This window comes from Dreissena polymorpha, chromosome 1 (assembly GCF_020536995.1).
Source record: "Dreissena polymorpha isolate Duluth1 chromosome 1, UMN_Dpol_1.0, whole genome shotgun sequence".
NCBI lineage: Eukaryota > Metazoa > Mollusca > Bivalvia > Myida > Dreissenidae > Dreissena > Dreissena polymorpha.
The window spans coordinates 201,866,509-201,894,382 of record NC_068355.1 but is presented as its reverse complement, the minus strand read 5'-3'; the positions used below and the strand labels follow the sequence as shown (position 1 = coordinate 201,894,382).

At 36.2% G+C, this 27,874-nt stretch overlaps 1 protein-coding gene across 35 annotated transcripts in view; it reads left to right on the top strand.

The window, feature by feature from the left end:
- Positions 1 to 27,874, top strand: part of LOC127864620 (zinc finger and SCAN domain-containing protein 10-like) — a 154,560-nt gene that overhangs the window by 29,656 nt on the left and 97,030 nt on the right. For 2 of the 35 annotated variants that reach the window (XM_052404440.1, XM_052404438.1), the window contains exon 5: positions 3,929 to 6,426. The exons of 30 other annotated variants lie outside the window; for them this stretch is intronic. In XM_052404440.1, the coding sequence (XP_052260400.1) occupies positions 3,929 to 4,425 (497 nt within the window). In that variant the 3' untranslated portion in view covers positions 4,426 to 6,426. Of the gene's footprint in view, positions 1 to 3,928; positions 6,427 to 7,933; positions 8,185 to 18,742; positions 19,452 to 27,874 lie in introns of those variants that run through there. 3 more of the 35 variants (XR_008042153.1, XM_052404468.1, XM_052404448.1) reach the window with 3 other exon arrangements.

The window sequence follows — 27,874 nt, the reverse complement described above, 5'->3', positions numbered from 1 at the left end:
CTACCCATAGCAGGGGGAATTTTCGCGGCGTTTCCCTTTTTGGGGGATTTTTTAGTTACTCTCTAATTATTACATTTGTACATGTTTGCACTACATTCATTGCTTATTTCATTATTCAGTATGTTTGAAAATAATCATGAGACATCTATCTATAATTTTTTTTTATTTTTTTTTTTAGGGGGAATTTTTCCCCCAAAAAGGGGAAAAAAGTATACTTTTCAGGGGGGGGGGGAATGCGGCTGAATTTCGGCCGTGGATTTGACAGATTGAGGGCCCTGCATCCATCAGAAACAGTCTGGAAAATGGTGAACAGTGCTCAAGTCCTTTGCTTCTATGGTAGCCATGTTTCAAATGTGATGGGCAATATTCGTTAATTTTTTTAGCAAGGCTGTTTTCGGAGAAAACCCGAGCTATTGTCATAGCCAGCTCGTCGTCCGCCGTAGGCGTCGTGCTCAAACCTTTACATTGGCCATAACTTTTTAAATATGGAAGATAGCACCTTGATATTTGGCATGCATGTGTATCTCATGGAGCTGCACATTTTGAGTGGTAAAATTTCAAGGTGAACATCATCCTTCAAGGTCAAGGGTCGAAAAAACAAAGTCAAGGGAAGAAATAAGCTTTAAATGGACATAGTTATCTGACCTGCCCACGTATATATTTTTGTTAAATAAAACAAAAGGCGCAGTAGGCAACATTGTGTTTCTGACAAACACATTGTGGTAAAAGGTCAAGGTCATCCTTTACGGTCTATGGTAAAAAAATACAGATTTAAGGGAAGTAATAAGCTTTAAAAAGGGAGAAAATTTTTCAATATTGAACATAGCCACTTTATATATGTGGCATGCATGTGTACCTCATGGAGCTGCACATTTTGAGTGGTGAATCTACATGTACAGTCACGGTAGTGGCTTTTAATTGGTTGTTACTAATAATAGAGATTTGTTACAGACAATTATATTCAAGGAAAGTAGTTTATATAATTATAAATCTCATATAATATATTTCAATACCAAGAATTGAAGTTCTTTTCACAGTTACATGTACTGTACAGATTTATTATTTTGATTATTTATAACCCAAATGATTGATTTGTCAAAGTTTTTTTTTAATGATATACTTATAATTTCTTTGATGTTCATTACATACCTGTGGACTTATGTCCATAGATACATGATCAACTCTGGCTATGATCTCTTTTAAACCACAGGCCTTGTTTTCAGTGATGTCTGACATGGTCATAATTGACTGTGAGAGACCCCCCCCCCCCCCCCGGTTGGATTGGACAAAATTCAAGGGAAGTAATAACCTTTAAAGGGAGATGATTTCTATACCTGCCAAATGATAAATAGAAATGTTATTTCAATGCGGCGCAGTAGGGGGCATTGTGTTTCTGACAAACACATCTCTTGTTGGGTCACTAGGTCAAAGGTCAAGGTCACTGTGACCTCTAAAAAAATAAAATCTGACAACCTTTCGCAGCCGAGCGTGGCAACCGTTATTCGGTGCTCTTTTTTAATTTTTTTTATAAACAGCATTTCTTTATCAAATGTTGACAAGATTGTACAACAACATCTTACAGAATATCAACGAAATTTGCATTTAACTGCACTGAGTGTGGTCTGGTTTCCAAAAATCATTATTGGTCCGATATTGCCTGTTGCTGCAAACTTTAAGATTAACAGCCTGCAGGACTACTGAATTTTCCATCAAACTGAGTCTGGTCTATGGTTTCCAATCAGGGTTTTTTCTGCTATGTAAAAAAGGCCGTAAAATTGATTCCAAAGCAAACGGACCCGATCCCAAACTGAAATTATTTTAAAAAATCCAAATTTTTATATATTTATTTAAAATAAGTCTTTTGACTTATGATTATTAGACTCTATATCTCAATTTTATTTTGTACACAACCTACAAAATATGTTTTTTCATGATTTTTATCCAAAATGTCCTGGAAAAGACCTGTTGTGATAATATTTGCTGATAAAAAATTCCCAAATCGGTCCTTAATGTCGATAAAAAATTCCCAATTATGCCACTTTTATTTGTTAAAAAAATCCCAATTTGACCAGACTCCTTTTCCCAAAATGGCTGGAAAATCCCCTGCCAATAATCAATATTGGTCCTCCTGTATTGCCATGGTTTGCCCCATTGTGGGCATTATTTATTAATTATCAGGTGTTCTGATACAATTTTCCAATAATGCCAGCCCTAGAATGCCATGGTTACAATGTGAATTGAGCACTGTTGGTTCTAACAGTTATAGCAGCAGCCTTCATGGTTTCTTACACATTTTAACAGTAGTTTTTTGTTTCACATTTTCAGGCAAACAATATTGAAAAAATATTCCTTCAAGAAACTCTTATTTAAAAAAACACAAATAAATGCTCTTTTGTTATGTTTTCAGTAACAAGGCTGTTCTTAATTTTGAGAACCAATACTGTTGTATTTCTTGTTTTACATTTGAGAATATCCTTAAAGCCTCACAAAATGACTTGCTATATGTTGATTAATATTAACAATTATACAAATTGATCAATTTTTATTTCCTGAAAGTATAGAGACGTGATTATTTTGATGAATTTATATGCAATATAAATGCTCGTGAGTTTTATGTAAGTTTCGAAGCTGACATTATGATATTGAAAGTATGGTTATTAATTATGGAGCCATAATTTGTGGGTTATAACCATTGACTTTTATGTTCATTGAATACATGTATGTCCCATGTAGCACTCTATAGTGCAGATTTTTTTTTTGTACTGGCTTGGAATTTGCAATTCCAAACTGTGCTGTGGATTTAAGTGCTGAATGTGTGTGAACACAGTTTGTTCATAAAACCCAAACCATATGTGTAACATATTAACAACAGGTACATGTGTATGTATTTGTGCTGTTCATTATTGAAGTGTTCTTGAACACTAACTTGAATGTGAACATTATGCCATTCACACATTGGTTGATAAACAAACATGCAATAATGAACTTATTGCACAAAGCCATATTTCATAACAATTGAAGCTGTTTACAAGGGCAAGGAGTAACTGTTAACTGATTACAGTCATGTCATACTTGCAAGAAAGGGAGAGAACTGTAAACTGATTACAGTAATGTCATACTTGCAAGAAAGGGAGAGAACTGTAAACTGATAACAGTAATGTCATACTTGCAAGAAAGCACAAGAGAGCAGAATCAGAAAGAAAACCAGTTACTGTCTTGCTACGGCTTGTAACTATCACATTTCATGGTATGGTAATGGTAAAAGTATCCAGGTAATGGTAGGTATATGTTTATACATTATTTGTATTTCCGATTTTATTAACTTAATGCACTTTTGTTCTTAACTTGATAAGTAGATTCCACTTAATTGAATATCGGATAATCGAATAATCCGATTAATTAAATAGAAATTGAAAACACCAAACCATTCACGATATACATCTCTTCCCATTGTAAAAGCATCGCCTAATCTGATAGGAAATATGGCATATTCTGGTTAATTGAATAGCCAATTATCGATTGTACACTATAATCCAGCGTAGAATCTCATAAATCTCCAAGTATATGCATCGTTTCAACTATTTAAACAGACACGCTCCATTCACTGCCTTTGTTTTCATGTCACACCATGCATGTATGCAGCGTCTGTCAAGCATCATAACAGGTGTAGTATGCGGGCCAAGCACAATGCAAATACTGGAGTCTCCGGTTAAAACTAATGCAAATCACAGTTTGCAGTCAGGCGCAAACTTTCGAATTCAAACTGTTGAGTAACACACTTCAACAGTTTGTTGCCAATTAGAAACAATTAAAGAGTTTGTTGACGATTTAAAACAATTAAAGAGTTTGTTGACGATTAAAAAAAGCTGTTGAAGTGTCTTGCTCGACAGTTTGCAATAGGTGATGGAATGTAACACTATATTTTCAGTTCGTGAAGATAAACCTACACAACAGCGTCACAGAAAATCATATCTAAAGATGAACAAACGAAAACGCAACGATCTCAGCCTTGCTGACAAATATGAAGTCATCAAACTGCTGGATCAGAAAATGCCCCAGACACAAATAGCGAAGAAGATGGGATGCTCTCAAGGTCAAGTGTCTCGTATATCCTCCAATCGAGCCAACATAATGGAGGAATATGAGTCCAACGCTAATCCAGAACGAAAACGCCATCGGTCTGGGAAAGCGGCTGATGTGGAAGCAGCGCTTTCAACCTGGTTCACAGATGCCAGGTCAAGAGGCATCCCAGTGTCTGGGCCTATTCTTGAAGAAAAAGCCTGTGCCCTGGCAAAGAAGCTGGACAAGCCTGAGTTCCAGCCCTCCTCCGGGTGGTTATCTAGATGGAAAGAGCGAAATAACATCGTCTTTAAGAAACGACACGGAGAGGAAAAAAAATCGGATCTACCAGCAGCTGACCACTGATGTATTATATATGCATTATAGATGTATGAATCATTGTATATGTACCTGTACAGTCAAATTTTTGATGTTGCATGTTATTTTTATTATGTGTATTGTAATGTGTTTATGGGCGTTTATACATGTATGCTGTATGTTTATAATGTGTATGTACATGTTTGCATAAATATGAAAAAAACTAAATATGTTCTGTTTAATCGTTTGTACCTGTTTCTCGTCATGCAGTATACTGTACTCGTCAGTGCCAATGTACATCTAGAATTTAATGTAACCTGTGAGTGATTGAATATTATGAGTGGATTATTTTCAATGCACCGTAAAATGAATAACAAACAACTATCTGCGCTTTTCTATGCGTTTATGGAATAAAACAAGTTTATTTAGCAATGTATTTAACAATATAGCTTTGAAATAGGTTAAAATCATGATAGCATACACTCATTTATATAATTAACAGTAATAACATTGGAAATATAACTGATTCCGTATAATCAGGGGTGTGATTTTTCCGCGGATCTGCGGATTTCCGCTGATCAGGTTGTCCCGGGGGTCACTTCTGAGATTCGCGTAAATTTGTTTTAAAAAATGTGGGGGAGAGGGGGTACCACCCATTCCGCAAACGTATTTCGTAAGCGGCCAAAAATATCTGCTGGCCGTGAAATCTTTCCACATTTTACACTGGTAGATTCTGCATATGCATTTTTAAAATGAGCGATTTAATTGGCTGTTGTTTCCCAATCTTCCAATTAAAATCAGTTTCTTAAAATGTGTTTGGTATTTCTAAGCTGATTCGCTTGCAAATGGCGCCATTGTGAAGCGAAAATTAAGATTATTGAAATGATAAATAGCGATTGAATTAACAACTGACATCATATAGTTTGATAGGAATAATGAAATGTGTTTGTCAGCAAAAAAGACTACGTTTTAGATACAAGCAACACATATTTTGGTTAGAAATGTGCACAGTGAATTTGTGTCACGGAAACCAGCGTTTGCAAATTGGAGTTCAGTCTACTCTCGAAGTAAATCAATTCAGAAGAGTATCGTTCGAACATGGAAATAGACAAACATGATTTGATTTATATGTTAATGGATCTGTGTATAATCAGATTCATATGCATATTCTGCTTTATTATGTTTAACGCTGTGCAGTTAACTGAAATAGCATTGAACTGAAGATGTAAAATGCAAGATATTGAAAGGTAAACAAATTAAATATATTAATTTAACTCAGTTTAATACATCATTAACACAAGAAGAACACTCAAGTGTGTTTTGTTTATATTTAGTCCATGTACTGTAATTCAATACATTGAAAACCTGCTGCACAATAAATACTGTTTACTTTGCATCATCAGTACGTTAAATGTATAGTTTAACAGGTATTTATAAAGAAATAGTGTAATGAAGTTGTTTATTTTAATGTCTGTTTAAAGGTTTTTCATTGCTTAATGCGCGCCATTCGCGTAGTCAAAATCAGTAGACAGAATTCTCCTCCCCTCTGACTTTGCCTCAATCACACCCCGGATAATTGAATACTCCGGATAATTTAATATTCAGACGTGACATTAAATGGCTATTCAATTAAGCGGAATCTACATGTACTGTAATTTGATTGGTACATTTTATGGTTTTGATTGCAAATTTATGTTGCCTTGACCATTTTGTAACTTTCTTATTGAAATGTCTAATAGTGGTTAGTTCTTTGATACTGTGTGTTATATTTTTGCCTTAAGTTTGCTTGAATACCATCTGAATGGAAGGGAAGTCTAAATGTATGTCAGATTACAGGTATGGTAACAGGTTTAAAGGTGATCTGAATGCACTCCACTTCTCTTCCATTGCAAGGTTTTCATGCTTCAGTGATATATTTTCTTTACCAAGGGGGTTTCAAATATTTAAACAAACTTTAATAACTGTATAATAGAGAAATTCAACTTTTCCTGAACATTGATATCAACATGTAATATTTTTGCTTTGTTGTGAAAATATGTTTTTATTGAATTGATTTTTTATTGTTTCGTATTATTCCCTGACCTTTTTTATTTGTGAGCATTAGCTCACAAATAATGCAGACGCAATTTTGCAAATCAGTATGGGCTTAGCTATGGTAGGAACCATAACACGTACCTGCCTGTGTGGATGACTGCAGTAAAATTTAGCAGACGACAAATGCTCAAAGTGTCTGCTATAACCACCGCATCTGCCTGTTCTCACTGGAACACTACATAGTGTGTATTTAACAGCTTGTTAGACAACATTGGCGAGTCTAGTGTTTTATCATTGAAATCTGTACATATTGGCTGGTTTCAGGGAAAACGGAGCTTAATGTCAAATAAGATTAGCCTGTGCACACTGATTAGCTGTATCAATGATTTGAAAAAAAACAACACATATTGACCTGTGCTTTAAGACACACTCTTTATAAATGTGAATGGGTTGTGGTCGTTTCAAACTTGCGATATAAAAACCTATAACATAATTTTGAAAACTGAGTTGCGTCTAAGATTTTACAACAGCGACCAAATTCAGTGCCTTCTGCGCTTTGATTATTCAGGAACCAGATTAAGCTGTTATATTTTGCAATGTTAACAACAAATAAGCATCGTCAAGAGATAGTTTTAACATGTAGTAAAATTTCTTCATGGGATGCTGCATTTGCAATACAATTCTACAGACGGTATTGTATTTCTACAGCAGTGAACAGAGGGTAATATATTGGTATTCCATCTTTCTTTCACTTAATGGTAATGTACATGTATTGGTATACAATCTTTCACTTAATGGTAATGTACATGTATTGGTATACAATCTTTCTTTCACTTAATGGTAATGTACATGTATTGGTATACAATCTTTCTTTCACTTAATGGTAATGTACATGTATTGGTATACAATCTTTCTTTCACTTAATCTTTAAATTTAATAATATTGAAATAATACAGGAATGGATAGTTAATTATACACAGTGTGGCCTTCTTAAGTAATACTTTATGTTTTATTAGTTTAACGTTAACTGTAACCTTTGTTTTCGTGAACTGAAGTGTTAATCTTCACTTCTGTGCAGAATTGCTCACACAAAAAGATACAAGAGGAACATTGGTTACAGTTCTTGTATTATCAATAACTCATCTTTATGAAATGTTTGTCCTTTTGCCAAATTAATCCTTTAATGTTTTTTTTTGTATAATTAAATTCAACAAGGTCACCGTGTTTGTATAAGCATAAGAGCCAGAATGTTGAAATTTTTGACATCGAGCAAACAGGTAAGGCAAGGTAAAAAAAAGATAGCACATGTGGTTCAATGGTCGGTGAGTGAGGTAAGTACATTGATTGTCTCATGACAGAGGTGAGAACTTACAAAAGAGGTTTCATTAAGCTGTAAAGAACATGTATGTGGATAATTTTTCAAAAGGAAGGGAATACATTTTTTTCTAAAGCTTCCAATGTTGATATAATTTGATAATATTCCCGCCTACTGGGTCTTAATGAAACCCCCTGCATCTTGTAGATGCAGTGAGGCAGGGACCGAGGGGTGTTTACACGATGACCCCTAGTTCTGGGAAGCATGCTTGTGCTCTCTGCCCAAAGGTTTTCAAGGCCAAGATGGATCTGCAGCGCCATTTAAGGATCCACACAGGGGAAAGGCCATACTTCTGTACCCTGTGCTCAAAGTCATTTGTTCTAAAGCACCATCTTAAGAATCACATAATAAGCATACATTTAAGGCCCAATGACATTTCATAGGATATAAGTATCATCTGTGTATTGTTAAACAAATTGGCATATATTTGTAGCTTCAAAGACATTTCAGAAGGCATACTGTAAATAAAAGGCAAAAACTTTGCATATTGGAGGTGCTTAGCCATTTAAAAAGGAGATGACAATAATTGTTATACAAAATAAAAAAAAATGAATTTTGTTCACTGGATGCTGTGTGAAATTGGGCTGTTAATGAGGTGATCTCAGTGTTTCTTTTTCATTCAATATCGGGTCCGGTAACGGGACCCATTCCCATTTTTGGTTAGATCTCAATATTTTGTTCATTTCCCATCCGTATATGATCAACCTTAGAAAATATAATACTGGACACACTTGTATCCTCAATTTTGAAGCATTTGTTAGCAAAACAACAACAGCATCAATTTCCCTATTTTAGTCAAAACGCCACGAATTTTCCCAATCCAAAGTGACCTGGACCTATTCCCAAAATGATGAAAAAAACGCTGTATCTATACTTATTAAGTAAGGTGAATCATTGGGTCTGGCAAGCGAAATACACATTAATTCCTTAAACCACGGTTTAACAGTTTACTATATAGTAAAGAGACTTTGAACCCGGGTTCAAAGTGCCGTTTGCACATTAATTCCTTAAACCTGAGTTCAAGACTTTGAACAGCGGCTCAAAGTGTTCTAAAAATAGATACAAATCTGTCATCTGAGACAACCAATCAGCGGAGCTTAAACCACAATTAAAAGGTAAATGCCGTGACTTCATTGGTCATCTCTTAACTATAGGGCTTAGAGACTTTGAACTGCGGTTCAAAGTCTTAAACTGCGGTTAAGAGGCGCGGAATGCACATTAATTATTTAACAGTTAATTATATAGTTAAGAAAGTTTGAACCCGAGTTCAAAGTGCTGTTTGCACATTAATTCCGTATTGGCCCTCTCTTAACTGTAGGCTTAAGAGACTTTGAACTGCGGTTTAAAGTCTTAAACTGGGATTAAGACGCGCGGAATGCACATTAATTATTTAACAGTTAACTATAGGGTTAACAGACTTTAAGCCCGAGTTCAAAGTGCCGTTTGCACATGTATTCCTTAAACCCGAGTTCAAAAAGTTTGAATCGCGGTTCAAGATATGTCTAAAAATAGATATCTACATAATACAGAGACAACCAATCAGCGGAGCTTAAACCACAATTAGAAGGCAACGATTTCATTGGTCGTTTCTTAAGTATAGAGTTAAGAGATTTTAACCGCAGTTCAAAGTCTTGAACCCGGGTTTAAGGAATTAATGTGCAAACGGCACTTTGAACCCGGGATCAAAGTCTCTTAACTATATAGTTAACTGTTGTCTCTATTAAGCAAGGGTGTGATTTTTCCTCCTTTCATCAGATTTCCTCCCTTTTAAAGTCAAAACTTATTTTACAAATAGTTATTTACTTTGCTGGATCTATATAAGAACGAAGAGTTTAACTAAATCCTGTAAGGGGGTTCACAAGTATTGGGCGCGTGGCCAAGTCACTTAGAACGAAGAGTTTAACTAAATCCTGTAGGGGGGGTCACAAGTATTGGGCGCGTGGTCAAGTCACTTTAACACTATCAATATGTCATAAAACAACTTTTTTCATAAAAAAAAAGATTTAAAAAAATCTGATATAATATGTTTATATAAATTATATAATATCAGATTGTTTTTGTTTTTTTTATAAAACAAAATTATTTTATGACATATTGATAGTATTAAAGTGACTTGGCCCCGCGCCCAATACTTGTGAGGGGGGTAGGGCATTTTTCTCCTCTTAGGTGGTTTTTAAATCGCACCCCTGAATAAGGGAAATTATGTGGTTTAAGTACAAGCAGGGGTAACAAGAGGATTTCCATGCTTCAAGCGAGCGATAGTTTTGAGGAGCCAACTCAATGTGCTGGCATGGAAGGTATTATTTCAATTTATTTTCGGTCATCTTGAGTTTGTAATGTTTTACTTAAGGGTATTCTTTTATTTTTTAAAGCTTTCAATGTGTAAAATTATTTCATATTTTAAACGGTTTTATTATTGGTCATCATAACTGACTTCGATTCAAACCTTAACAAAGGAATGACTTAAAGTCTATTTCTGGCCATGTTGGGAAAAAAGCAATTTCTGGATTGGGATTTTTCATTGCTCCTAAAGTTTACTGATTTGGGGAAAAAATAAATACCCTTCATAACTATAACGCCTTGGAAACGGGTTTGTTAAGATATGGCTAAAAAGGCCTGGACTTGGAATAGGTTTAAAAGTTATTAAAGAGAATGTATAGTGTGTTTGGAATGCGGGGGCTATACTTGCAGACTACATGGCGCCGTGCCCAGTGTGCTTTAAGGCGTTTCGCTCCCAGTGGGCCTTACAAATGCACTCCCGGAGCCACACGGGCGAACGTCCGTACGTCTGTCTGCGATGTGAGCGCACATTCACCCAGAAACACCACATGAAGAAGCACGAGGCTATGTGTGGGCTGGAGGGCGGAGCTGGGCTGACTATCACCTGGTGTGCAACTTAATCGTGAATAATGCATGAATATGTAGCCTTAGAATTTCTCGATTTATCCACCTCCAGGAGTGTGATTTATCCTCCTTACAACTGATTTCTTCCCCTCAATGTTAAACATATTTTATAAATAGCTACTAACCTTTTCTGATCTATATAAAAATGAAAAGTTAAGCTGAATCTTGTAAGGGGGATAAGGTATTTTCCCACGGTGGTGATCCTGAAATCATTTCTCAATAACCCATTTATGCCTAGCGTCTAGAAAAAAGGCCTTGGCAAACAGCGCAGACCCAGATGAGATGCCGCATGATGCGGTCTCTCCTCTGGGTCTGCGCTGTTTGCTTAAAGGAATTTCTGTAAGAAATATAGAATTAAATGTACTATACATCCCTAATTTTGGAAATAAATTGATCCAATTTAGAAGGATGGGAGAGTCCACTAGGCATAAATGGGTTAAATCTGCCTCTTTCTGTCAGTTAGCCCTGAAACTCAATGTCCAACCTCTCTGAAATATTTCATGCAAGAACAGTTTTAAGTGCTGCCAACTTAACAGTTCATTCAATAGGGATTTCAATTGAGTAAAAAACAGGAGCAGGGCTTTTTTTCCTGACTTTGTGAAGCGGCCTTGGCCCCTCACTGCGTGAAAAAATGAGTCGCGAACTTGTTAAATTGTGAAAAATGAGTCGCGAACTTCTAAAAGTTGTGGGAAAAAAAACAGTCGCAAACTTGTAAAAATTGTGAAATTCATTTAGTTAAGAATTAGTATAGTAAAAGCATGTTTAATACTTGCATCATATTAAAATGTCTTTAACTAATGCATTAAAATATTATTTTCATTGTTTTGACACCTTCTTTCAACAAATTACCACTTACAACAATATTCTGACTGGTAAACTCTATCTAAAACCATAGAAAAGCCTTACTACTGTCAATATCTTGTCTCGCTTATGTTAAATATTAAAATCAAATTTTAATTTTGAATTGTGAAATGGCCGTTTTTGACAGTATTACCGTAAAAAGTTGTGTATAAGGCGCACTTTTTTACCCCAAAATTTCATTTTAAAAACTTGATGCGCGTTATGCACAACTACAGCCATGCCAACACATTTTTTCCCTGTCAGTTACCCAGTTGCGGTAATTCGTATCATTCTGTTTCCAGGTGTTTGAACTGTAACTATGTTTATAATAGTGTTATATTTACGATCTGAATAAGATGTACAAACATTATACAGTTAACATAAATATTTTCTCTCTTTTTCAGGTACGTACAGAGCATTGAAATCAAATAAATTTGAAGAAGAGAATGAACCACGAAGGAAGCCATTTTTATTTAAATGTTATTGTTTTCCCACAATATTATACCCTACTGTACTAGGGTTACACAATTTATTTGGAGGCACTTGTCGATTAACAATTGAATATCGGCAAGGTCTTTCCCGATATATTTATGATTATTTTTCTTGCTTTTCAAATGTGTTAATAAAATTGACGTTGTGTTTGTTTACACGTTTTCATACGTCTTGTCAAGATTGAGGATATGGTTATCGAGCAATTTGCGTCACCTGTCAAGTTTTGTGTAGCTGGGCTATTATCAAAACATGCGAACCGGCAAACGGCTTCACACCTCCATTGTTTGTTTATCGCCGGAAATGTTGTAATGGTGTTGAGAAGTTTGAGTCGTTTAAGTCTCCTGTCAATTATAGACACTCGAAAAGAACGCATGATATCAGCAATGTAAATAAACGCGCGGTTGTGAATAAGTCATGCATGAATAACCACGTGACAATACCAATCGATAATGTCAGTTTCTTAGTTATAACTAATCCATCCGTTAAGTGTACTCCTCCACGTTAAAATCGTGGACAGTTAATTCGGAGACATATGATGAAAACCTTGATGGTTTCCTCATGGAAAGTGTGCATTTCATGCATAATTCATTTAAATCAAAACATTTATTTTTAAGCATAATATGATAAAAAAAAACACACAAACTAGTTGTATCGTTATAGTCTTTAAAATAGTTAATAATTGAAGCAATAAAAGAACACGGAAGATCGGCAATGTAAATATAACGATTTTCAGTTAGCCTGTGGTACGGAATTTTCCCCCGATTTTTTTGCTTCACAAACTTTTTTTCCCGATTTTTATCTTAAAAAAGTAGATGCGCGTTATACATAAATTCGCGTTATACACAGCGTTTTACGGTAAGCCAAAAAAGTCCAATTTGCAAAATTGAAAATGGCCGTTTTTGTCAAGTATAGTGGCCTTACTAGATTTGTTAAATGGCCGTTCACGAGCATTCTCTTTGAAGGAAAAAAAGCCCCGAGGAGTCCAATTATCCTGTGCTTCATATTTTCAGGGGTCTGTTGCAATTTTCAGGTGACAAAATACTTTTTTCCAAGTTTTTTTTCTGTTCATCTTTGTTAATTGACTCAAGATGTTCTAGTAAAAAAAATGAGATAAATGGTGTGCAAACAAAAAATTGATAGACAATTTTTTTTATTGAATTGCTATTTTGCATAAAAATGATGCAAGAAGAACATTTGAAAGAGTCAAATGGTAGAAAAGCAGTCTCTATACCACTGAAATCCCTGTAAAGCGATTGAATTTCTTTTATCCACAGTAGTGAGAATTTTCTGTGGAATTCTGCTGATTTTAAGTGCCCATGACTGTTTTTGAGATGAATGTAACTTTGAGGAGAAAATTTGGGGGGTAGGGGATAATCTAAGGTTAACATAACATTTGATTTTGGTCCTGTTATACATCTTTGTTGTCCAACGCTTGGGCCGTCAGCCCTGAAATTTGTCCTACATCTTTAACATTTCAGCCTAGCTCTGTGAAAAGGGGGTTTAATGCATGTGCTTAAAGTGTCGTCCCAGATTAACCAGTGGTTGCCTCACAGGCTTGTCTGGGATGTCAGTTTCCGCTGGATTCTTTTTTAGAACTGTCTTCCTTTAACATAAAAAACTCCAAACTAGAGCCATCAATTACAGTTGTTTGTAGCTCACCTGAGCACAACATGCTGATAGTGAGCTTTTGCAATCACTTTTTGTCCGTCGTGCGTCGTCAGTCGTCAACATTTTGCCTTGTTAACACTCTAGAGGCCACATTTTTTGTCTGATCTTCACGAAACTTGGTCCAAAGATTTGTCCCAATGATATCTTGGTCGAGTTCGAAACTGGATCAGGTGAGGTAAAAAACTAGGTCACTAGGTCAAATTAAAGAAAACATTTGTTGTCCAATCTTCATAAAACTTGGTCATAACATGTGTCTTAATGTTTACTCAGCTAAGTTCGAAAATGGTTTTGCTTGTTTAAAAAACATGGCTGTCAGGGGTGTTTTTAACATGTTGGTCGGTCGGTACGTTGGTCGGTCTGTCCACCAAATGGTTTCCGGATGATAACTCAAGAATGCTTATGCCTGGGATCAGGAAAGTTCAAAGGTACATTGATCATGACTGGCAGATGACCCTTATTGATTTTCAGGCCACTAAGTCAACTCAAGGTCACAGTGACTCGAAACAATTAAATGGGGTCACAGTGACACAAAACAGTAAATGGGGTCACAGTGACTCAAACAGTAAAATGAAGTCACAGTGACTTGAAACAGTAAAATGGTTTCCGGATGATAACTCAAGAATGCTTAGGCCTTGGATCAGAAAAGTTTATAGGTAGATTGGTCATGACCGACAGATGACCCCTACTGATTTTCAGGACTCAAGGTCAAAGGTCAAGGTCACAGTGACTTGAAACAGTAAAATGGTTTCCGGATGATAACTCACAAATGCGTAGGACTAGGATCAGGAAAGTTCATAGGGACAATGGTCCTGACTGGCAGATGACCATTTTTAGCTCGACTATTATATATGAAATATATATAGTGGAGCTATCCTACTCACCCTGGCGTCGGCGTGTACATGCCATGCCGTCCCATGCTGTGCAGTGCCGTGCCGTTAGCGTGCAAATGTTAAAGTTATCGTACTACCCCAATTATTTTCATTGTCCCTTGACATATTGCTTTCATATTTTGCATACTTGTTTACCAACATGACCCCAACCTATAAACAAGAGCAGACAACTCTATCAAGCATTTTGTCATAATTATGGCCCCTTTTCCACTTAGAGTATGCAGCAAATGTTAAAGTTTTCGTACTACCAGTCTTGGCATGAATTTTTTTAGGCACTAGCCCGGTTGGGCTACCAGCTTTGAAATTTCACTAGCCCGAATCAATTTTAACTAGCCCGAATTAAAAGTTATAATTCTGTTACATTTGTAACTATGTTTGTATTGATGAAACATAGAACAATAAAGATTAAACAAATAAACACTTGATTCTGTTTTTATTCACAGTTAATATCTTACAAAAAAATTAACACAAGGTCTCCTGACATCTCCATTCCATCATGGTCATTGTCTGAGTCTCCGACATCCAGGTCTGACATATCATGTATGCTCCTTATAGTGGCCTGAAAAACAACCAATTGTATAACATGATATAAATTTTCCAAACACATATCTGAATAAAGTAAATAAAATGTCAAACTAGCAATAATACCTGTGCATAAGACGTAGCACAAGGAGGAAACTCCTGCCCAAACTTCTGAGTATTCTAAATCTTAAACCACATTTGTAGCCGTAGTTCTATTGCCTAAGCCACACATGGTTTGTCGCCGATTTGCCGATTGTACCAGCATCTAATATGCAGTATAACACACCTTTGAATTTACTGTCAGGATTTGTTCCTTGACAGATAAACTTTATCTGTAAAAAACTATACTGTAAGTTAGTGCATGATATTTAATTGCATATTTTTTTACATTATGTATGACATGCACATACCAGCAAGTCAGCAATGCAGGCGCATTATCAAATTTATCGATACTTGGAGACATGAAAACAAAGCCAAGACTTATTGTTTTTCCATGACATTTGGAATTTTTGTTTTGTTGTTCATATTTTGTGTTGCTACCTTCATTCTCATTTTGCGGTTGATGTTTGTGCCATGCGCCCTCAAAATAACACAGAAAATACATTAAAATAAATGTATCGTCGCAAGTTCTCCACCAAGTAATAATAATTGTTATAGCCTCTCGCGAGATCGACTTTCAACACTGTTCAATAAGCGTCTAATCAATAAGTGCTCCAGGCGTCTATATGAAGCTATTTCGGACTCGTTACTAAGTTCGGACATGAAAAAAGCAATCGACCCATCGGGCTACCGGCTTAGAATTTTCACTCGACCGACGCAAAAATCACTCTACCCGGTCGACGGTCGAGCGGGTTACGGCCAAGACTGTACTACCCCATTTATTTTCATTGTCCCTTGACATATTGCTTTCATATTTTGCATACTTGTTTACCAACATCACCCCAACCTATAAACAAGAGCAGACAACTCTATCAAGCATTTTGTCATAATTATTGCCCCTTTTATACTTAGAATATGAATATTATTGATAAATCTATGTTAAAGTTTGCATACTACCCCAAATATTTCCTATATCCTTTGATATATTGCTTTTATATTTTGCTAATTGTTTACCAACCTATTAACAAGAGCAGACCACTGTATCAAGCATTTTTACATAATTATGGCCCCTTTAACACTTAGATAATTGAACATTAAAAAAACTTTAACATTGGCCATAACTTTTTAAATATCGAAGATAGCACTTTGATATTTGGCATGCATGTGTATCTCACGGAGCTGCACATTTTGAGTGGTAAAATTTAAGGTGAACATCATCCTTCAAGGTTTAGGGTCATAAAAACAAAGTCAAGGGAAGTAATAAGCTTTAAATGGACATAGTTATCTGACCTTCCCACGTATATATTTGTGTTAAATAAATCAAAGAGGCGCAGTAGGCGGCATTGTGTTTTGACAAACACATTGTGGTAAAAGGTCAAGGTCATCCTTTACAGTCTACGGTAAAAAATACAGATTTAAGGGAAGTAATAAGCTTTAAAAAGGGAGAAAATTATTCAATATTGAACATAGCCACTTTATATATTTGGCATGCATGTGTATCTCATAGAGCTGCACATTTTGAGTGATGAATCTACAGTCACAATATTGGCTTTTAATTATTTGCTACTAAAAATAGACATTTGTGAGAGACAATTATTTTCAAGGGAAGTAATTTATATAATTATAAATCTCATAGTATATATTTCCTTACCAAGAATTGAAGTTCTTTTCACAGTTACTGTACAGATTCATTATTTTGATTATTTATAACCCAAATGATTGATTTGTCAAAGTTTTTTTTTAAATGATATAATTATAATTTCTTTGATGTTCATTACATACCTGTGGACTTATGTCCGTGGATACATGATCAACTCTGGCTGGGATCTCTGTTAAACCACAGGCCTTGGTTGTCAGTGATGTCTGACATGGTCATAATTGACTGTGAGACCCCCCCCCCCCCCCCTCCGGTTAGATTGGACAAAATTCAAGGGAAGTGATACCTTTAAAGGGAGATGATTTCTATACCTGCCAAATGATAAATAGAAATTTTATTTCAATGCGTCGCAGTAGGGGGCATTGTGTTTCTGACAAAACACATCTCTTGTTTCTCCTTTTTTTATTTTTGAAAGATCGTCTAATAAATGACCCCACCCCACATTAAACCCCCTCTCAACCCCCACCCCCCCAAAAAAATTTTTTTTTCCTTTTTTTTTTATGAAAGATCGTCTAATAAATTATTGAATATGAACAATTTCCCCATGATGGCTTACGCTATAATGTCAAGCACTCGAATAGTCGAGCGGGCTGTCCTCTGACATCTCTTGTTGATTTTTCAGATCACCAGGTCAAAGTTCAAAGTCACTGTCACCTAAAGCAGTAAAATTGTTTCAGGATGATAAATCAACAACAGACTTTCATCAGCAACTCCATGAGTCACGCGAGCAATTTTGCCAATCATACTCTTAAGGTATTTACTCAATGGCTGCCAGTACAACTGACAGCCCATTTGGGGGGCATGCGTGTTTTACAACAGCTCTTGTTTTGAACTTCACCTTCACCTTATTAGTTGTCAGGTCACTAGGTCAAAGGTCAAGGTCACAGTGACTCAAACAGTAAAATGGTTTCCTGATGATAACTCAAGAATAATTAGGCCTAGGATCATGAAACTTCATAGGTACATTGATCATGACTGGCAGATAACCCCTATTGATTTTCAGGTCACTAGGTCAAAGGTCTCGGTCACAGTGACAAAAAACGTATTCACACAATGGCTGCCACTACAACTGACAGCCCATATTGGGGGCATGCATGTTTTACAAACAGCCCTTGTTTAACTTTTCATTGGTAACTCAGAAAGCATTGAGGCTAGAGTGATTAAACTGTATATCAAAAATATACACCAGCAAGTTAATATGTGCCCCTTTTTATCTTGGTTGGACTTTTTTTTTTAGCTCACCTGAGATCACAGCACTCGAAGAGAGATTTTAGGATACTGTGTCGTTTATTGACTGTCAATCCGTGATTTCATTCACTTTTTGTTCCAATGACTTCTTCTGCTGAACAGCATTGCAGATTTTCATGAAACATCACTGGCACATCACAGGCACATCACAGGCACATCACAGGCATAAGGGATTTCAATTGAAGCAGAATCCTGCCTTCTGATGCAAGCATTTTGCAATTTTGTCACTTGTAACTCTTCCAAATTATCTTCCTTGCATCATGATGATGCAAATGTTGCCATGAAACTAACATAAACTGTATGTTTTAATATAAAAAAAGTTGTTTTTTAGTTAAGCAAGATATACTAAAAGATATACAAAGCGATATTTGAATAGCAATCAAATAATATCCACAACAAACTAACTAGATTTCAGTATTTTGACCCCTGAAAAGTTCATTTGACCCCTGAAATTTTCAAACACAGGGTCATTTGACTCCTGGTTTTAAAAAAACTATTGAAATCCCTGGGGAACCATTGTTAAAAGTTGTTAAAATATTCGGGTCAACTATATATGTAGGTCACCTGAGCTAAAAATATAAATTAAACTTGAAATGTTCAACATCTTGTCAAGAAGACAGTATTTTTCTATTGCAGTTCATCATAGAACGTCCCAAGAAGCAGAACATGAAAAAGAAACAGATCAGCCCAAGCAAGCATACGTAAATTCACAGGAGACCATTTCACCCTACGTCAGTCCTGGGTAGGTAAAAAATTGTTCCGGGGTAAAACCCAGGGAAAAGATCCGGCCGTTATTGGAGTCAGGCATCAGTCATACGCTAGGCCAGGTAAGTAAACTGGCACCTCCAGCAACAATCCGTCAGTGCTGAGTTCAAATAAAGCTACTCTGTCTGCAGAATTTCGGTCAGCAAAACAAGAGCCGCTAGATGATTCTAATGAGAGTGGAGGTAAAAGTGTTACATGTGGTCGTGTTAAGTCTAAGATTGATAATGATTCTAATGAGAGTGGAGGTGAAAGTGTTACATGTGGTCGTGTTAAGTCTGAGATTGATGAAACAGTCGATGCTGGTGATAACAGCTTTATGAGAATCCATACTGGAATAGATAAGTGAACTCAAAGGATACTAATGGGAATTATATGAATGGTGATGAGATTTCTGAGGGCAGTTGTTTAGACACCAATGTGAGAGTGAAAACTGAGGTGTTGGGTGAAACAGATACTTCTGTTCAATTTGAAGTAGACAATTCATCCCGAGACGGGGGCACTTATGTTCCCATGGGAATGAACTTTGACCCAACTTGTTCTACTGGTTCCCAGACAGACATGACAACAAAGCAGGGATACAGTAAGTGAAAAAGTTAATTGTTCCTCTAAGTTCCAGGACAAGATCATGAATGTAATTAATTAAGCATCCTGCTCCCTTCGCCATTTAGGTTCCCATTTTTTTTTTTGCCATAGTGGCTGTGCAACAGAAAAAAATTGACTTTAATTTAGTTTTTGCACAACTACATAATTATGCATGACTCAAAACGGTTTTAAAATGTGTTTAATGAATAACTGTTTAACAAAAAAAGATTGATCAAATTGTTTTCATTCATTGATAAAATCAGGTTTCAAATGTCGACAACAGTACAAGTTATGGAATTCTTCCTATGTCCATTACTTTAAAAGTGTTTATGACATTTATGATTGTTTCCTACTTTCGACCATTGTCACATATGAAAACACTCTTGACACCCTTCTTATACATGCAGTGCTCCAGCTAGGATTTGAAAAGGGCAGGGGGGCTTTTTTGTGAAAAGGGCACTTTCGACGCGCAGTATTTTGTGAAAAGGGCACGTTCGAGCGCGCGGGTGTTTCTGGAATGCTTCCTATTGCATGTTAATTTATATGTTACAAATAATTGTATTATTCCCATTATTATTAAACCATTCAAATATAATGTCTACAATGAGGATTAAACTCATAACAATGTAATAAGAGATTTATGAATTATCATATGTAAAAAAAAATAATAAAAAATAATTTTTCATTAATTTTTTTTTTTTTTTTGAGGGGGGGGGGGGGCAGGGCGGAGGTTCGGGGGGGGGGGGCGCCCTTCGATTTAGGCCTAGCTGGAGCTGGGTAGCTATAAAGCACCAGATGCGAGCGAGCACTGGCATTACAAACATAAGTTGTGTGAACAATTTTTTACTGTTCATAACAAACCCTTAATTGCTCTTATTAGGAATTCAATAGAGATACAATGTACCATAAACTATAGGCATTAAACACAGTGCACCAGCTAGGATTTGAAAAGAGCAGGGGGGGCTATTTTGTCAAAAGGGCACTTTCGAGCACGCAGTCGTATCTGGAATGCTCCCTGTTGTATATTAATTTTATATTATTAATAATTGTAAGAATTGTTTATTTCCATTATTATTAAACCATGCAAATAAAATGTCTAAAATGAGGAGTAAATTAATAACAAGAGATTTATAAATAATTATATGTTTAAAAAAAATGGCAGGGGTGTCCATCAATTTAGGCTTAACTGGAGCACTGAAACAGCTTGTTGCTTTTGGACATGTTGCAGAGTAGTGGAGTTGTCTCCCATGTCATGTTTATGGAGTTGTCTCTCATAACAGGGGTGTCACAGTTTGACATTTTCTATATGTCCGTTTTTACCTATATTGAATTTGCATGCGCCTTTCCATAGTTAAAGTGCACGCGAACGTATATTTGTCATCACGCGTGCGCCGACTTTTCCGTTTGTCCTCGTTTGTCTTTGTCAAGGTGATTTGTCATTGTGTCGTCTGCTGTTGTTGGGTGTATCGGAATACTTCGGATTTATACATTTAACAATGTATATCTACGAAGTCGGCCGAGGCTATCCAACTGCTGCACGTGCTTTCTTGTGAGCACTGTTTACCGTATCCGTCCAATTGTTATCCCCCGCCAGAGGCGGAGGGATATTGTTTTGGCGTTGTCCGTCCGTCCGGCTGTCCGTCCGTCCGGCCGACTGGCACTTTTGTGTCCGGAGCCATATCTTGGAAGTGCTTTTGCGGTTTTCGTTGAAACTGCGTATGAGTATATATATGCATAAGAGGATAATGCACGCCAAATGGCATTGTACACCATCTGTTAAAAACAGAGTTATGGCCCTTTGTATCTTGAAAAAATGCTTTTTACTATAGGCACTTTTGTGTCCGGAGCCATATCTTGGAAGTGCTTTGGCGGATTTCATTGAAACTTGGTATGAGTATATATATCAGGGGTGTCAATTTTCCGGATTATTCCGGAAATCCGGATTTGAGCCGGCCAGGGTTGATTTTGAGGTGAATGTAAATCCGATGAGTTTGTTTAAGGCGGGTGGGGGTAGGGACAAAATTCTTTTAGTGCGGGATCATTTCAGAACGAATATTGTTATAGCATCGTCGGCATTCCGGACATATGCGCTTGGTACCGATTTTATTTATTGATTTCTGATTGGCAAGCGGCTGGCACTGACATGGGCAGTAACTGGCTAAGTAAAGCACTGCAATATCATATTTTAAAACAATATGTTAATCAAATTATATATTGACTGCGTATTTGCTAGGTTACTGGCTACTGGTTTTCATTTTCTGCAGTCAAACGATGTGCATATTTTATTTCATTTGCAAATGATGTATCGCGACATGTTTTCGGACAGTCGTTTTCGGATACGCTGGTTTGTCGATTTTAATTAAATTTTGAAGTTCTTAATATCATTTGTTTAGAATGACAAATACACATGCGGTGTTACGGATGGTTTGGTTTATAATATTTCTTATTGTACTCACCAGAAATTGCACCTAGAAAGACTATTAAAAAAAAGAACAATAAGCTAGGGATCGGGGGGTTGGGCCCTCTCTTCCCTTTATCTTACGGCTTAATTTTCCGGATTTCAAATTTGGGACAATTTACACCCCTGATATATGCATAAGAGGATGATGCACGCCAAATGGCATTGTACGCCATCTGTTAAAAACAGAGTTATGGCCCTTTGTATCTTGAAAAAATGCTTTTTACTATAGGCGCTTTTGTGTCCGGAGCCATATCTTGGAAGTGCTTTGGTGGATTTCATTTTAACTTGGTATGAGTATATATATGCATAAGAGGATGATGCACGACAAATGGTATTGTATACCATCTGTTAAAAACAGAGTTATGGCCCTTTGTATCTTGAAAAAATGCTTTTTACTATAGGCACTTTTGTGTCCGGAGTCATATCTTGGAAGTGCTTTGGCAGATTTCATTGAAACTTGGTACGAGAATATATCCCCTGCCAGAGGCGGAGGGATATTGCTTTGGCGCTGTCCGTCCGGCTGTCCGTCACTTTTGTGTCCAGAGCCATATCTTGGAAGTGCTTTTGCGGATTTCATTGAAACTTGGTATGAGTATATATATATTGATAATAGGATGATGCACGCCAAATGGCATTGTATACCATCTGATAATAACAGAGTTATGGCCCTTTGTATCTTCAAAAAAATGCTTTTTTAGTGTCAAATACAACACTTTTGTGTCCAGAAGTATATAGGCGGGGGATATCAATTCAACGAATTTGCTTGTTCTTTATGTTTTATGTTTGAATGAAAGAAAGATTGAGAGAGAGGTTCCTATTGGGTTGTTCGTTCACCCTTTTCTTCCTTCCCCGCCAAATTCCTTCGTCCCTCACAACCCTTCAGAACTTTCACAAGTTAAGAGGGTTGGAAATCTAGTTCTCTTTATATTACCTACAAAGGAGAGTTATGATTTATTATTATTCAATAATCGGACACTGTGGCCCGTTTTATACAGATAAATATAAGTAAGAACCTACGCCAGGACTTAGTTGATCATAATAAAACACTCCTGTGACAGGGGTATTAAGTTGTCTCCCTTTTTATGCCTCCAGTAGGGTGGCATATAGCAGTTGAACTGTCCGTCAGTCAGTATGTGTGTATGTCAGTATGTCAGTCTGTCCGTCCGAAAACTTTAATGGCCATAACTTTTTCAATATTTAAGATAACAACTCACGGAGCTGCACATTTTGAGTGGTGAAAGGTCAAGGTCATCCTTCAAGGTTAAATGTCTAATATATGGCGTCTGTCCGTCCGTCCAAAAACTTGAACATTGGCCATAACTTTTTCACAATTGAAGATAGCAACTTGATATTTGGCATGCATGTGTATCTCATGGAGCTGAACATTTTGAGTGGTGAAAGGTGAAGGTCAAGGTCATCCTTCAATATCAAATGTCTAATATATGGCGTCTGTCCGTCCGTCCAAAAGCTTTAACATTAACCATAACTTTTTCACTATTGAAGATAGCAACTTGATATTTGGCATGCATGTGTAACTCATGAAGCTGCACATTTTGAGTGGCGGAAGTTCAACGTCAAGGTCATCCTTGAAGATCAAAGTTTAAAAAAAAAAAAATAATAATTTCAAAGCGACGTTCTTTAAGGTCAAAGGTAAAACAAATAAAATTTAAAAATTCAAAGCGGCACAATAGGGCGCATTGTGTTTCTGACGAACACATCTCTTGTTCAATTTATTTCATTCCATTTAAAATCTGTCTTGTTAAACCTTTAGGTTAGTTAAAATTCTTTAATGTCGATAATTACATGTCCACCCTTGTCAGATCATAAGTTGTGATAATCGTATAAATTATGCAACATATGACATTCGATAACGGTTTTTAACATAGCAGAAAACCCGTGCTTTGATAACCTACTCATGTGTACGCCGTTCATCAATGTGTCTATGTGACCATAAACCTGATACATGTAGGAATTTTTATGCCCCCGAAGAAGGGCATATAGTGATCGCAATGTCCGTCTGACCGTCTGTCCGTCACACTTTTGCGTTTAGGTTTCGAAAAATGCTCATTACTTGTCTTCTATGTCTCTTCAGATGTAACCTTCGTATTAAGTATGCATGTGTATATGGACAAAGCCTTTCCATACGCACACAAATTTGACCCCTTTGACCTTGACGTTTCGAAATCTGCGTTTAGGTTTTGAAAAAGCTTTTTCCGGGACATTTTCGGGGGCATATGTCTACCGATGGACACAGCTCTTGTTTTTATGCTTCCAAAGGAGGGCATATAGTTATCAGACCATCCATCCGTCTGCCCTTTTGTCTGTCTTTCCGTCACACTTTGCATTTAGGTTTCACATTTAGGTTTCGAAAAATGCTCATAACTTCTAGGTCGTTTCATATAGCAACTTGATGTTTGGCATGCATGTGTACATGTATCTCATGGAGCTGCACATTTTGAGTGATGAAAGGTCAAGGTCATCCTTCAAGGTCAAAGTTCAAATATATGGCTTCAAAGCGGCGCAGAAGGGGGCATTGTGTTTCTGACAAACACATCTCTTGTTTTCAGATGTTCTAGATAAACTACTAGCATGATTTATGTTTGTTGATTTTTTTATAGTGTGCACATTTCTATTTTGAGACCTCAGGTGATAAATCAAGGGCCCTCAGTGCGCTCTTGTCAAAATGAACCATCTGCATCTTTATATTCTTTCAGATATTTAGTCCATTTGGTTACTTTAATTGATGAGCAGATGTGATTGAAAAGCAACAACAAAGTGTATATTGCATGTAGTGCTGCAACAATATACTGGTATATGGGTATATATCGCAATACGCAATCTGCATAATGTATTGCGATACGATTTTTATCATACCGGTACGAAAATTTTACAAAAAATCATTCACATTTCTTCCAAAAAAGCCATCCAAAATAATGATAACAAGGTTAACAAAACAAAGCAGTGTAAATATTTTTTTTCGTAAAAATAGCATTCTGAAAGTGTATTATACTGAGTAGCGTTGTTACATCGGAGCATTCCTTCGATGCTTTTGAACAGATTATCGTTGAATTAATTGCGCACAGCTGTAAATGTTTCGGAAATACGCTTCCAAATTTTAATGCTAATGCGACAATAAAAAATTCTAGCGTCAAATAAAAAGTGCTTTATCCTTTGTCTCAATAAAAAGAGAGCGAAAATTATACAGACATGTAGAACGGCGCATGGAAAGTATGGGTGTATTTTGTGTTGTATACAAACGGGAACATCACATCAGGTGAATTACGCGTGTTCAGTGGAAAAAACGCCCCGGTTGGACGTTATTTCATTACATCTTTAAATAGTAACGAATGCCAAAATGTATTCGATACTTATGAAAATTTGCGAATGTTAGTGTTTCTTGTTATTCTTGAGCACATTTATAGTAAATATATTCCAGAATTTGCTTTAAAACTGGAATATACGGGATTATCGGGTAATTGGCAAGTTATAATTTTGGTACAAGTAAGCAATATACATGTATTGCGATATATTGCAATACGGGTTTTTGAACTGACAATATATTGCAATACAGTTTTTGGCGTATTGTTGCAGCACTAATTGCATGTAGCTTTCGGCAGTTATACAACAATTTTGTTTGACAATAATTTGCCATGGGTAATCACCGAATCAGTAGTGTTTTTTCAGGCAGTTATAAAATATTGATTTTATTGAATAACTATAGATGTTGCCTAATATGATTAATGTGCGCTTTCTAGCATTCACAGTGCATGAAATGCCCTTTTTAAAGTAAAGGGCCATGCCCCTCTTACCTTCTACATCATAGTACATTGTCCATGAAACATCAGGGGTTTTTCAGCACTGTCCCCTCCGGAAAACGGAGGCACTCTCATAGCAAACGGACCCGATCCCAAACCGAAATTATAATAAAAAATCCCAATTTCCACAAAAAAATAAATATTTTTTTTTTATTTTTTTTTTTTTTTTTTTAAGCATGAAGTGTCTTATAACTTGTTTGACTAACCAGTGTTTGTTTTGGTAAAAAATATCTGCTTTAAGTTTTTGACTGTACAGTTCTTATCTCAGAGTCAGTAACTGTTACTAAAAAACAAAACTGCAGTACTTGAATAAACATTGAACATGCCTAATATTGCATCTGTTTATATAAAGAAGACAAAATAACACATGAAAACAAATTTATTTGTTAAACCACTGAATTATTAAATATGATAAATTCACAATTTTTTCCCAAATGAAAAGTTTCATCAAAGCAAAAATTCCCAAAATGGCCAATTTTGTCGATAAAAAATTCCCAATTTGGTCAGACTTCTTTTCCCAAAATAGGCAGAAAAACCCCTGAACATTACATGTATGTATTCACCACTTTGTCTGAATTTTATTGTTGATGTTATTCAGTTTGTGGGCATGTAAAATAAATTTTTCTGTTACTATTTAAAGATGAACACATTTTACTTAGCAGTCTTAAAAGTTAACTTAATATGTATATTTGACCAAAAACTGTTTGATCAAAATTATGAATGTGAAGATAAAATCTGAAAAATCCAGTTCCATCTAAGAACATAATTATTTATGACAAACAGATGAAAACAGGATGCATAAGACAAATATTGCTGCATGCAAGTGTGTAAATGGTTATCTTGCATAGCAATCTTCGAGAAACACCACAAGACATGCCAATTTTATAGCTGACTACTGCTTCAATGCTAGGTTTTGATTGGTTGACACAGCCTACTTCTGCTGCCAATGCTGGTTTTTTATTGGTTTACACAGCTTACTACTGCTGCCAATTCTGGTTTTTGATTGGTTGACACAGCCTACTTCTGCTGCCAATGCTGGTTTTTGATTGGTTGACACAGCCGACTGCTGCTGCCAAAGCTGTTTTGTTTTTGTGTAACATGATTTTCTGCACCGAATACTGCAGAACTTGTTTGCTGTTACCTTTTTTTAGCTCACCTGTCACGAAGTGACATGGTGAGCTTATGTGACTGTGTGATGTCCGGCGTCCGTATGTGCGTGCATGTGTCCTTGTGTCCGTCAACAATTTGTTTGTGAAGACAGTAGAGGTCACAGTTTTCATCCAATCTTTATGAACTTTGGTCAGAATGTTTATCTTGATGAAATCTGGGTTGAGATTGTATTTGGGTCATCTGGGGTCAACAACTAGGTCACTAGGTCAAAAATTAGGTCACATACATGTAATAGGTCAAAAACCTTGTGTAGACAATAGAGGTCGCAGTTTTCATCCAATCTTTATGAAATTTTGTCAGAATGTTTATCTTGATGAAATCTGGGTTGGGATTGTATTTGGGTCATTTGGGGTCAAAAACTAGGTGACTAGGTCAAATAATTGAAAAATCATCAACAATTTGTTTGTGTAGACAGTAATGGTCACAGTTTTCATCCAATGTTTTTGAAATTTGGTCAGAATGTTTTTCTTGATGAAATCTGGGTTGGGATTGTATATGGGTCATCAGTCAAAATCTGGGTCACTAGGTCAAAAACTAGGTCAAATAATAGAAAAACCTTGTGTAGACAATAGAGGTCACAGTTTTCATCCAATCTTTATGAAATTTTGTCAGAATGTTTATCTTGATGAAATCTGGCTTGGGAATGTATTTGGGTCATCTGGGGTCAAAAATAAGGTCACTAGGTCAAAAACTAGGTAAAATAATAGAAAAACCTTGTGTAGACAATAGAGGTCGCAGTTTTCATCCAATCTTTATGAAATTTGGTCAGAATGTTTATCTTGATGAAATCTGGGTTGGGATTGTGTTTGGGTCATCTGAGGTCAAAAACTAGGTCACTAGGTCAAATAATAGAAAAACCGTCAACAATTTGTTTGTGTAGACAGTAGAGGTCACAGTTTTCATCAAATCTTTATGAAATTTGGTCAGAATGTTTATCTTGACGAAATCTGGGTTGGGATTGTATTTGGGTCATCT